The 13,060-nt window shown below is 42.8% G+C and overlaps 1 protein-coding gene across 2 annotated transcripts in view; it reads right to left on the reverse strand.

Annotated features, from left to right (window-relative positions):
• Nucleotides 1-1,401: 1,401 nt before the first annotated feature.
• LOC150045334 (uncharacterized) overlaps nucleotides 1,402-13,060 on the reverse strand; it is a 36,640-nt gene continuing 24,981 nt past the window's right edge. Inside the window, exons 4-11 of one of the 2 annotated variants that reach the window (XM_090320676.1) lie at nucleotides 11,619-11,643; nucleotides 9,937-9,998; nucleotides 8,526-8,550; nucleotides 6,948-6,998; nucleotides 5,189-5,232; nucleotides 3,811-3,886; nucleotides 3,643-3,726; nucleotides 1,402-1,581 (exon numbers count right to left, since the gene is read on the reverse strand). In XM_090320676.1, the coding sequence (XP_090176802.1) occupies nucleotides 1,511-1,581; nucleotides 3,643-3,726; nucleotides 3,811-3,886; nucleotides 5,189-5,232; nucleotides 6,948-6,998; nucleotides 8,526-8,550; nucleotides 9,937-9,998; nucleotides 11,619-11,643 (438 nt within the window). In that variant the 3' untranslated portion in view covers nucleotides 1,402-1,510. The remainder of the gene's footprint in view (nucleotides 1,582-3,642; nucleotides 3,727-3,810; nucleotides 3,887-5,188; nucleotides 5,233-6,947; nucleotides 6,999-8,525; nucleotides 8,551-9,936; nucleotides 9,999-11,618; nucleotides 11,644-13,060) is intronic. The other variant, XM_090320675.1, reaches the window with a different exon arrangement.

Raw genomic sequence — 13,060 nt, forward strand, 5'->3', positions numbered from 1 at the left:
GTAGCAAATGTGCAGTCTTTCACTCAGAAGGCACAACTTATGGTTCCACATGAGGAATCCTATGAATGAAGCAAATGTGAGAAGTTATTTCTTTTTCTTTTTATCTGTTGGCTTGAATTTCCAATTTTCTGGTAGTTAATTAGATATAAGAATCTCATGGACTTTTTGTGCCTGGGCTGGCTTTGAATCGCAATCTTCAGATCTAAGCCTACTGACTGGCTAGGATTCCATGCGTGAGCCACCAGCACCCATCAAGTTATTTCAAGAAGTCATACCTCAGTTTGCATCAGAAAACACACAGGCGAGAAATTGTATGAATGGACCAACTGTGGAATGACCTTTACTAAGAATTCATGGCTCTGTACTTATAAAACACACAGGAGAGAGAAATCTGATTACCCTAAGAATTGTGGAAAACCTTTCTGCCTCAGTGTTTATCAGAGAAGTAATTTGCCTGAAAAAGAAGCAAACAAGAAATGTTCAATGACTTTTAATTGGCCAAGAACACGAAAAGCATCGATTTCTTCACTGCTTCCCTACAGTCTCCCTCTATGTTGTCTATGCATTGTAATAATGACTTACTACATCCAGTTCAATTTTTGAATGGAAGATGCAATTCCATGTTTATTATAAAGTTTGCACAGAAGTCAAATATGTTAACACTTTTTTTTTGGTGCATCGTGGAGGTTGAACTCTGGGTGTGGCCCCTGTCCCTGAGCTCTTCAGCTTAAGGCTACCTCCCTATCCCATTCAACTACATCCCCACTTCCCCTTTTCTAGTGAATAATAATGGAGATAAGAGTCTCTTGGTCTTTAGTGGGATGTCTGTGAAAGTCAATGCTCAGATCTCAGCCTCCTGAGTAGCTAGGATTACAGGTGTGAGCCACCATGCCTGGCTTGTGTTAACAACTTTTATTCCCTTGTTAGTTCCTGAAACATTCAGAGAACATGGAAGGACACACAATTGGGTATATATTTTCTTTGTGTGTTGTTACAAGTCTTGGCAGCTTGAACTCGGAGCCTAGGCACCGTTCTTAAGCATTTTTGCTCAAGGTTAATGCTCTATCACTTGAGCCACTGCACCAATTCTGGTTCTTTGGTGGGTAAATAAAGAGAAGAGTCGTTAGGATTTTGATAAGTAACCCCAAAATGAGTAGTTTTTTTCCCCTTTATATTGAATTAATCACTAGTGATGTGTTGCGTGAGATTGTTTACTTTTGCCCATTCTGTTTTTTTTTTCCAAGTTATAATAAAACACCAGTGTGGATGATAAAAAAAATATAACAACATCCAATATATGATTTATACAATGAAACATTATCATTACTGTCATTTCAAGAATCACTATTAAATGCAGTAACATTTTATATAAAACATACAATTTATCTTTAATATATACAATTAAACTAACCCTTATCATACATGTAACAACACAAATTATTATTCATTTTAGAACATGAGATTGATTGCATAGAGAGCCTTAGATGGAAGGTCTCGATGTGACGTCTGTTTACTCCTCAAACTCCAGGTCTTCTAAGTACAAGGAATCCGTGTCATTTTTATGGGTGGCAGGGGAGGAATCTGCAACATAGATACAGGTTTGGGGTCACTGAGAAGCTGCAGAGGTGAGTGAGGAGGGCTCCCTGGAGAGATGCAGGGATGAGGTGGGTGAGCTCACTGGGGAGATGCAGAAGTGAGGGAGGGGGTAACTGGGAGATGAGGGGGGAGGGCTCATGGCGGGTGCAGAGGTGTGGGAAGAGGGCTCACTGCAGGGAGTTGGAACCCAGAGTCTCTCCAAGCCCAGAAAGGTGACCTTTGGCCTTCTGAGGGACTCAGATCCAAGAGCTCCAGGGCCTGTATTCTACCTTCTGCTGAAAAAGCTGTCTGTGTGCAGAGCCTAAATGGCCTTCAGAAAGAAATTCCTCAGACATTCCCCTGGATAGCCTTCCAGGGCTGCACCCCTCACCGTGGATTTGAAGAGGGGAAGAAGGGCTTCTCCAACTCCAGATGGAAAGGACCTCCCCACACACCTGTGCACCCCGAGGAACAGAAGATCCAACGAGCAGGTGGAGGCATAATCTTTCCTTCACTCACTGTGGAACCCCCCACACCCCATTCCGAGACCCACAGGCAGCTTCCTCGAGCCCTTCCATCATACAAGTTTATTTCTAGCCTACTTAGTAGGCTGAGATCTGAGGATCATGGTTTGAAGCCAGCCTGGAAGAGAAAGTCTGTGAGACTCCTATCTCCAATTAAGCATAAAAAAAGCAAGCTGGAAATGGAGCTGTGGCTAACGTGGGAGAGCACTAGCCTTGAGCACACAAGCCTAGAGACAGTGCCCAGGTCCTGAGTTCAAGCCCCAGGACTGGCACACAAAAAGGACTTTTTAAATAGTCCAATCTAACTGTCTTAGTGCTTCTAATTTCAAATAAATAATTTGCTGGGGTTTAATATGTATCATTTTAGAAGAAACTATGAAGAGGGTCTTAGAAATATAACATCTGATAATGAATAAAAATGCGGTAAGAAATGTATAATTCCTGTTGGGTACAGGTGGCCCATATCTGTGATCATAGTTACTCAAGATGCTGAGATCCAGAGGGTTGCATTTCAAAGCCATCACAGACTAAAAAGAAAAAGAAGAAAAAAAAAGCTAGACAGAGGTGGATCTCAGGCTCAGATGGTAAGAATTCTAGCCCAGCAACACAGAGAAGAATAAATATAAGACTGAACTCAAACTCCAGCACAAAGAGAGAAGGAGAGAAAGAGGGGACAAAAGGAAAGAAAAGGAAAAAGGAAGAGAGAGAAAGAAAGAAAAAGAAAAGGAGAAAAGAAATTTTAAAATTTTGCAACTCTGACTTCTTTAGCTTATCCCCTGGCACACTGTATTGCTTGCTTGCTTTATTTACTTACTTACTTACTTAGTGCTTGTCCTGTGGCTTGAACTCAGGGCCTGGATGTTGTTCCTGAGTTGTTTTTACTCAAGACTACTGCTCTCCCACTTAAGCTACAGCTCCATTACCAGCTTTTTTTTTTTTTTTGATAGTTTGGGTGGAGATAAGAGTCTTCCAGACTTTCTTGTTCAGGCTGGCTTTGAACTGTAATCCTCAGATCTCAACCTCCTGAGTAGCTAGGAATCACAAGTGTGAGCTACCAGTTCCCGGCTCCACTGCATTGCTTTCAGATGTGCGTTCTTTTTTTATATACTAAAAATGCATAAACATCATACAATATTTGGGTAGAGAAATGATGCTAGGAGGTGATGAGGATCCCAGGGGATTCCGAAGGAACTGGGTTACCCTGGCAAATCCCGAGATCTGAGCATCCCAAGAGTGGGCTATGAGGAGGAATTCATACTACTGTCTGGATGGAAAGGAGTCTGAATGGCCTCTCTCAAACTCATACTTAAAGACTGGGGGACAGAACCACTTCCCCACCCTTGCCACCTCCCAGTGATTCACTAGCCCTTTGTTCATTAAGGCTCTCCCTGCAGACCGCATGCGCAGCCTCCTCAGAAGTCGTGCACCTGCTGGCCCTCCCCGCCACCTAGTCTCCTTGTCATTACAGCAGCTGAGAAGACCCAAGATGCTGTGGGATGGGCTTCTACTCCTGGAGAAACGGTCATTGAGTGCCAAGTGTTACCTGTCCTTTTATCTTCATACTCCTTTTCACGTACATCAGGGGCCAATTCAGGCTCTGCTTGGTTTGCCTGGAGTCCTTGATGAACTGAAAAGCACATCAAGTTAAGCAAACAATGAGAACTTGAACTCATTTTCCTTATCCTCCATAGACCTTGACCTCCATACTCACATTCTTCATCCTCTTCCAGTTCACTGAATCCCTCACTGCTGTCTATGGACTCTAGATATAGAGACTCTGTTGACATCTGAAAAGAACAGAAATGCTGTGTATGTTCAGAGCCACATGGGACAAGATATATGTCGGGGGCTCTGGACAGAATCTGACTTCTGTGGATCTGTTGGTTCTGCAGTAGGATGGGGCTCAGCTCTTCTAATCCCAGTCCTGCCACCTGACTGCCCGAAGGTTGCTCAGTTCAGTTCATTGGTATGATCTGGGCTCAGACATCAATGCAATGTTAAAGGAAATCAGAGCAGAACATTTTATAGGCATTGTATATGTAACAACCTTCAAGAGCTATGTAATGCTGCTTGGGTCAACCACAAAGAGTGAGGTCGTAGTCAACTTCATTTGCCCTTAGGAAATTACCTGAGGATCCAAATGCCTTGTATAAGACCAGGTCCTTCTGCCATTATTCAAAATGGGAAAAAGAGAAGGGAAGAGCTAAATGTCGTCATTCACGAATCACAAAGAAAAGTAAAAAGGAAATAAAAGGTCGGGTGTCTCACAGCAGTAATCCTAACCACTTGGGAGACAGAGATAGGAGGAATCAAGTTTGAGGCTAATCAGGCAAAAGTTACCAACAATCTATCTCAAAACCAGGTTGGGTGTGGTGGTGCAGGCTTGTGGTCCTTGGGAGGCAGAGGTAGGAGGATCACAGGATGAGCTGACCTAGAGAGTTTGAGAATCTATCTGAAAAATAAACTAAAAGGACAGAGGAAAGAAAAGAATGAAGGAAGGAAGAAAGGAAGGAAAGAAAGAGGTATCAAGGTTTGAGAAGTAATGCACCCACTACCTGACAAGTGTAACAATAACTGTAATCGCTCTATACTTTATCCTGACAATAAAATACAATAAAATGGAAGGAAGGAAGAAAGAGGGAGGCTGGAAATGTGTCTTAGTGGTAGAGTGCTTGCTTAGCGGGTATGAGGTCCTGGGTTCGATTCCTCAGTACCATATAAACAGAAAAAGTTGGAAGTGGTGCTTTGAAGTGGTAGAGTGCTAGTTTTGAGAAAAAGAAGAGGAAGAAGAAGAAGAAGAAGAAGAAGAAGAAGAAGAAGAAGAAGAAGAAGAAGGAGGAGGAGGAGGAGGAGGAGGAGGAGGAGGAGGAGGAGGAGGAGGAGGAGAAGAAGAAGAAGAAGAAGAAGAAGAAGAAGAAGAAGAAGAAGAAGAAGAAGAAGAAGAAGAAGAAGCAGCTGCTGAAGGACAGTGCCCAGGCCTGGCCAAAGAAAAAAGAAAGAAAGAGAGGGAGAGAGGGGAGGTAGGAGAAAGGAACGAAGGAAAGAAGGAAGGAAAGAAGGAGAAGAAATGTAAAGAAGAAATGAATTACATGCAATATGTAGGTCTTTTTTGAAGAGCTGGCAGAGACATCATCTTCCGAGTGACCAAGAGCAGCAGCAGCAGTGAACATGCAAAGGAAAGGAGAGAGAGAGAGAGAGAGTCAACATTGAGAAGTCAGATCCCCTGCTGCTCCTGACATCCTGTCTCCACATCTCAAGGCCTGGAGTGCCTCCTCCTGCAATGACAAGACTTCTCCAACATTCCAACATGCTTTTCCTGCCCCGGCCCCCTGGTTGGACCACTGGAACCAGGAAGTGATGCCTGTGCTATTCTCCTGACTCCTCCTCTGAGAGGCAGTCTCCGAGTCTCCTCCAGGAAGACAGTTCTCCATGACATTCTATCACCACACTGACTTCCCCCTCTGCTCTTCTCTACACTTCACTGCCCGCTTTCTTTCTCCTTGTCAAATTCCACCAGTCACATCATTCTGCAATATAAAAATCTGGGAGAAATCATCAAGGCATACTCTTCTATCTACTCCAAGAAATGAATGAGTTGCTTCTGGTATCAGCAGCATTTGCTGAGCCTGTGTAGGTTTTGTGAGGGCTTAGTACAACCAACTCCACATATAAAATGATTTTTTTGTCAGTCCTGGGGCTTGAACTCAGGGCCAGAGTACTGTCTCTGACTCAAGGCTAGTGTTTTACTACTTTGAGCCATAGTACCACTTCCACTTTTCTGGTGGTTAGTTGAAGATGAGAGTCTTATAGACTTTCCTGCCCACACTAGCTTTGAATGGTTATCCTCAGCTCTCAGCTTCCTGAGTAGCTAGGATTACAGGTATGAGCCACAGGTGCCAGGCTTGAATAAGTCTTTTTGTACATGTATATGCTGGCCCTACGGCTTGAACTCACAGACCTGGAAGCCATCTCTGGGTGTTTTTACTCAAGGCTGGTACTCTACCACTTGAGTCACAACTCTACCTCTGGCTTTTGGGTGGTTAATATGAGATAAGAATCTCATGGATTTTCCTATCCAGGCTGGCTTAGAAACACAATTCTTAAATCTCAAACTCCCAAATAGCTAGAATTACAGGCATGAGCCACCAATGTCCAGCTTGAGAATGACTCCTTTATACTTTGTATTACCTTAAGTGACATTTAAACTTCATACCAACTCCATAGCATTTAGAAATAATGAGACTTGTCCAAATCCCTTTGATTTGCAAGTAAGGCACATCATTGGGAAATGCTGCCTTTTAAATACCAGGAAAAGAAAAGAAGTTATGCCATAGCACATCAATGTCCATGAACAAAGAATTTGCCATTACTGTCACTAAGTTGTAAGTATAGCTCAGTCTTCTGTCTCTTTTCTTTCTTTGCACTGCTTTCCTTCTTTTTTTTGTTTTGCTTTCTTCCCCTCTACTCTGCTCTCTTCTCCTTTTTTAAAATTTCATTTTCACTTTCCTCATTTTTTTTTAGTGGACCATGGGGCTCGAACTCAGCCTGGGTGCTGTCCCTGAGCTCTTCAGCTTAAGGCTACCACCCTATCCTTGAGCCAAGCCCTACTTCCCATTTTCTAGAGGTTAATTAGAGATAAGAGTCTCAGTCCCTTTTGTGCCCTGGCTAGCTTTGAACCTTGATCCTCAGATCTCAGCCTCCTGAGTAGCTAGGATTACAGGCGTGAGCCACTGCGTCCGGCTCCTCATCTTTTTTCACTTCATGTCCTAGGCCCCAGAGCAGCAGGTGAGATCCAATTGTTCCCCAAACTGGCTCCTCCTTGGGACAAAGCTGGGTGTTGCTACCCACCTAGGGCATCTTCCTCATTGGGGTAGTCTTCAGAGGACTTCAAGGAAAAGCCTTTAGAAACGTAGACAGCGAGTTATTACAGAGTGGCATCTTTCCTTGCTTGGCTACTTGAGTTCACACTGACTCACACATCGCCATATTCTTTTCTCTGGATCTGCAGAACCTCCCTGTGCTCTAAGGACTTTACAGTCTTCAGTAGGAATATGCTCTGTAGAAACTTACCAAGGGAGATAGAACAGCTTCAACTTCTCACATTCACAAGTTCATCAACATGAACACTTCTCACCTGCTACTGTGTCAGCCTGAAATCCAATCTTGGACAGGCACAATCCAATCTTGGACAACTGACACATCTGAGACCAGAAAGACCAGGCTGGATACAGCTGCCCACAAGAGGATGGAAATATTTTCACTGTGTTTTAAACACATGTCTACTGGATACTGAAATGTGGCTAGAGGAAGAGGATTCTGACTTTAATTTTACTTATTTAAATGGATTTATATAGAACAAACAATATCTTTAGTGGGTTGCACTCTGAAAGGCAAAAGCCTAAGGAAGACATGACCTCAAATACATGGCAGAATGTTTTCAGGACTGATCTGATCACTTCCTTTCAAGTACTCCTTGAGCACATGCACAATGTCGAGGTACTGCATGAGGCCTTGGGCACATTAAACAATGAGGTCTGCCAAGCTCAGCATACAGTCCAGAAGTGATGAGAACAGTGAGAATACAAAGGAGGCAATGGCTGGTGGCTCATACCTGTAATCCTAGCTACTCAGGAGGCTGAGATCCAAGGATCACAGTTCGAAGCCAGCCTGAACAGAGAAGTCTGCAAGACTCTTCTTTTCTGGGGGGTGGGGTCATGGGGCTTGAATTCCGCCTGGGTTCTTCACCCTACCCCTGGGCCTGGGCACTGTCCCTGAGCTCCTCAGCTCAAGGCTACCACCGTATGCTTGGAGTCACAGCCCCACTTCCCATTTTGTAGAGGTTAATTGGAGATAAGAGTCTCAAGTCCTTTTGTTCCCAGGCTGCCTTTGAACCTTGATCCTCAGATCTCAGCCTCCTGAGTAACTAGAGTTACAGGCATGAGCCATTGTGCCCGGCTTGCAAGACTCTTATCTACAATTAACCACAGAAAAAAAAAAATAGAAGGGGAGCTATGGCTCAAGTGGTAGCATATTGGTCTTGGGCAAAAGAAGCTCAGATATAGACCAGCACCCCCAAATAAAACAAAACAAAAACACATGCACTGATAACTAGGGGAAACTTTTTGAAACAAGTGAACACACATAAACTCCATAGAGACATACTCACAACCAAACCGTGTGAATACATATAGAGCCTTCACTCTATGTACGTAACTCCACATCACCTAAATTGATCATAGCGCTTGTAAACACTACAGGGATTGTCCAAGTTTCTTTACCCAGAAAATAAATGTCTACCACTCTACCCCCAGCCCTCATTCACAGCAGCAAGCTGGAATCAGTCTGCAAACTGAAGCCATCAAGATCCTTGCGTCCTTTTCATCATCTGGATATTCATCAGCGAGTGAGAGAGTCCACAGTACGTACCATCTACTGAATCTGTATTGTTCCCCTGGAAATTACAGACAAGGAATCAGAATGAGGATCCAATTATATGTGCTGTGTGTATAGATTTTTTTCACTTGTCATTATCAAGCCAGATGCAAAACAGAACACAAAGACAAGAAGAGAGCAAATCTACTCATGGTAAAAGACACAAACTCTTTATGCTTGTATGTGTTTGCGTGTGCGTGTGTGTGCATGTGTGTTTGTATGTGTGTGTGTCCACTTTATCAATCACAAAATCTTTTTCTGTTATTGTTTTATTTATTTACTTTTTGGTCAAGACTGGGACTAAACTCAGTACCTGATGCTTTATTGTTGTTGTTGTTGTTGTTGTTGTTATTATTATTATTATTATTATTATTATTTGCCAGTCCTGGGGCTTGAACTCAGGATTTGGGCACTGCTCCCGAGCTTCTTTTGCTCAAGGCTGTCACTCTACCACCCCATCCACAGCACCACTTCTGGGCTTTTTCTGTGTATGTGATACTAAGGACTCAAACCCAGGGCTTCATGAATGCTAGGCAAGCACTCTACAACTAAGCCACATTCCTAGCCCAGGACTGATGCCTTTTTCTCATTGGCTAGTGCTCTCTACTAACTGAGCCCTGCCTCCACCCTCACCAAATTATTTTCTAACTTTTATTTTCTAAAAATATGATGAAGAGGTCAGGCACCAGTGACTCTTGCTTATAATCCTAGCTACTCAGGAGGTTGAGAATTGAGGATAGCAGTTCAAGGCCAGCCTAGGCACTAAAGTCTGTGGGACTCTTATCTCCAATTAACCACCAAAAAACCAGAAGCAGTGCTGTGGTTCAAGTGGTAGAACATTACTAGCCTTGAGCTGAAGAGCTCAGGGACAGTGCCCATGCCCAGAGTTCAAGCCCCACAACCACCACCACCAACAACAATGGTAATGCTGAATATAAAGCTTGCCCCATACTATTTGTAATCATGTTATAATTATTTAATGTTGCCTTCAATGAGATCTCATTTGATAACACATTGTATATTTGATTTCCCTCACTCAGAAAATTATACATATTATTGACAACATGCAAACGTATTATTTCATATTTCAATTCACTTGCAAAAAAAAGATACCAAGCTCAGCCTGGTGACTCATTCCTATAATCCCAGCTACTCAGAAGGCTGGATCTGAGAATTGCAATTTGAGGCCAGACCTGGCAGACATTTAAATTGGCAAGGCTCTTTTATCCCTAACTCACCAACAAGAAACCAGCGGTAGAATACCAGCCTTGAACAAAAAAGTTAAGGGAGACTGCAATGACCTAAATTAAAACCTTGGTACGGGGATAAGGGAGACCCAGAGACAGTGATGGAGAGAGAATCAATCTATGACAACACTTATATTTTGGAAGTCAAGGAATCTTACCAGTATCTTCAGTAATTCCTCCTTAATAGTGCTGTTATCAGAACACGAGGACTCAGAAGGACCTACAAGGACAGAGAGTGACAGTTAGAAAGTTCATGGCATTGTTCATGAATTATTCTGAGGCACTAGTTGATTTTGCCATGAGGTTAAGAGCACGAGACAAAGGAGAGTAGCAGGAAAGAAATGACAGCCTTTGGCTTGTCAGCTAAAGACAACCCAACTGCTAGAAAATGTTGAGTGTAAAGAGGAGAATCACTACAGTACATGCCATGTATCAAAAACAGGGCCCGAAGCCTCTCTCTGCTAAGCTAAATTGCCAGACTAAATTGGCATAGTCTCCTTCATAACTTTTCCAATGTTATATGTTCCAACAAGCTCCACATGAGCTGCGATTATACATACTGTATCATCTAGAGGCCTTAATACTTGATTTAAAAAAAAACAAAACTACGGTTGGAAGACTGGATCCAATTCTAGGCTAAGTTTCCTGCTCTATTGCTTTGCTCAGTGTGTGTGTGTGTGTGTGTGTGTGTGTGTGTGTGTGTGTGTGTGTGTGTTGCATACACAGGTGCTAATCCTGGACCTTAAACTCAAGGACTGGGCACGATTCCCGAGTTTCTTTTGTTTGAGGCTATCCTCTACTAGCTAGTACTCTGGAGTCACAGCTCCCCTTCTGGCTTTTTTGGGTCGTAGTTTATAAGAAAACGTCTCATGGACTCTCCTGCCCACGCTGCCTTCAAACTGCAATCCTCAAATCTGAACCTCCTGAGTAGGCATGAGCTACCATTGCCTAGCCTACTTATTTTTGAAATGAGAATAAGTATCTAAAACTACTCGATTCTATCACTTAAAAATAAGTGCTACCTAGCATTAAAGCGTTTTCCTTCCTGCTTTCATTTCCCGGGTAATATGTGTCCAAGTCCACATAGACACGGCTTTTCCCCATTCTCGTCTGATCACCAAACAGTGACACAGCTTGTGCTGGCTGTCAGCTGGGGTAAGTGCTCACACTCTATCCAGACTCACCAGAGATTCGTCATACAGGTGCTGCACACCAGATTGACAACCAAGATGTAGTTTGAGTTCTTACAGGTTAATATATTTCCAGAAGCAACCTCAACTCCCAGGTATGGTGACTGCTTGTCTCATGGTGTCTGGTAAATACAGTTCTGTAGCCCAGAGTTTCAACGTTGGGACCCAAGCCTGCCTTCATATTTTCCTAATCCCCTTGCACGGTCAAGATCCAGGATCATTCTTCTCTAGTTCCATCTAAGGTGGGAATGCTAAAGTACTTTTCAGATTTATGTCAGGAGTATAGTGGTGTGGGTTTGTTTTTTAGAAAAATGGCACATATTACACTATATAAGTGAACTGTGTTTTTTTTCTGGAAAAATACCATATTAGCATACATATTCACCAACAGGACACAAGGACTCATACATTGGTACCTCCCAACCCTCTTGGATATAAATCCACATGACCAAATTGTTCAGCTGCTTCCTGAGATTGTAGCAGATGGTCTTACGTCTTCATTTGATTGGGATTTTTTCCACCACACTCCCACTCCTCTTTTCCAGCAGGATCTAAAATCAGGCTGGCTTTCTAAACAGAAACAGGCAAAAAAGTCCAACCTTTCACAGAATTTAAGACTTTTCCTCAGGAAGTGAGTTAAGAATACGTACAGTGTTCCTTTGCTTCTGAGTTCAGCTGCAAGGAGAGAAAAGGACACTATGAGGTCAGGTCATGTCAAATCCTGTCTCATTTCTACAGATGTTTTATCCAGGGTAGTGGCATTCAAAAACCGCACAACACAGTGTTTTAGGCAGTGACCACCAAAGAAAGCTGGGAAGAAAGGCATGAAGTTTACATGGAAGATTTATGAAGTTCATTTTTTAGAAATATTTTTGGAGGTACTGGGATTTGTATTCAAAATCAAGTATTCCATGAATAGCTAAGCCATGTCTCTAAGACTGTTCTGTACTGGTTATTTTTTTTTTGCCAGTCCTGGGCTTGAGCTCAGGGCCTGAGCACTGTCCTTGGACTTTCTCAAGGCTAGAGCTCTACCACTTGAGCCTCAGCACCACTTCTGGCTTTTTTCTATGTATGTGGTACCGAGGAATCGAACCCGGGTCTTCATGCATGCTAGGCAAGCACTTTAACCACTAGGCCAAACTCCCGGCCCCTGTACTGGTTATTTTGAGATAGGCTCTTGATCATTGCTCAGCATGCACCTCTCATAGCTGGGCTGTGATGTGATGACAGCTATGTGCAGACTCACTCAGCTTCTTCTACCGAGAGCAAATCTCCCAACTTTTCTCTTCAACCTGACCTGGAATCACAGTCTTCCAAATGTAAGCCTCTCATGTATTTAGTATTATAGGAGTGAGTCACTGACACCCAGCTTATCAAGTCCTTTGCTTGGGCACATACAAGATTCTTTTCCACTAAGAAAATGTACACCTGATGAAAATATCTTTTGTAACTGATGTTGTCATATGTGAACATCATGTTTATTTATTCTATAAATCTATTTAATATCCTCTTTCTCTGTGTCTCTGTCTCTCTGTATCTCTGTCTCTCTGTGTGTTGTCTCTGTCTCTCTCTCTCTGTGTCTCTGTCTCTGTCTCTGTCTCTGTCTCTGTCTCTCTCTCTCTCTCTCTCTGTCTCTCTCTCTCTCTCTGTCTCTCTCTCTCTCTGTCTCTCTGTCTCTGTCTCTCTCTGTCTCTGTCTCTCTCTCTCTCTCTCTCTCTCTCTCTCTCTCTCTCTCTCTCTCTCTCTCTCTACCTGGGGCTTGAATCCAGTCTCTTGGATGTGATCCACAGCTTCACTGCTGGCTTTTTGCTAAGAGTTTCACAGTTCCCTATTTGGGCTGGCTTTGAACCACAATCCTCAGATCTCAATCTCCTGAGTAGGTAGGATTATAGGTATGAGCCACCAGTAGTACCTGGCCAACATTTCACCTTTCTTCAACTTTTCTTTTTAAGCAGGGCGTTGAAATTTTTATTTTTTGCCTTTCAAACTAAGCATAATTTTATTTTTATTTTAATTATTTTATTATCAGAGTGATATTCATAAAGTAGTGACGTAACTTCCTTTATATTTCCTATCATCTTTCTTGTTTAGT

This window comes from Megascapheus bottae, chromosome 28 (assembly GCF_031878675.1).
Source record: "Megascapheus bottae isolate mThoBot1 chromosome 28, mThoBot2.hap1, whole genome shotgun sequence".
NCBI classification, from domain to species: domain Eukaryota; kingdom Metazoa; phylum Chordata; class Mammalia; order Rodentia; family Geomyidae; genus Megascapheus; species Megascapheus bottae.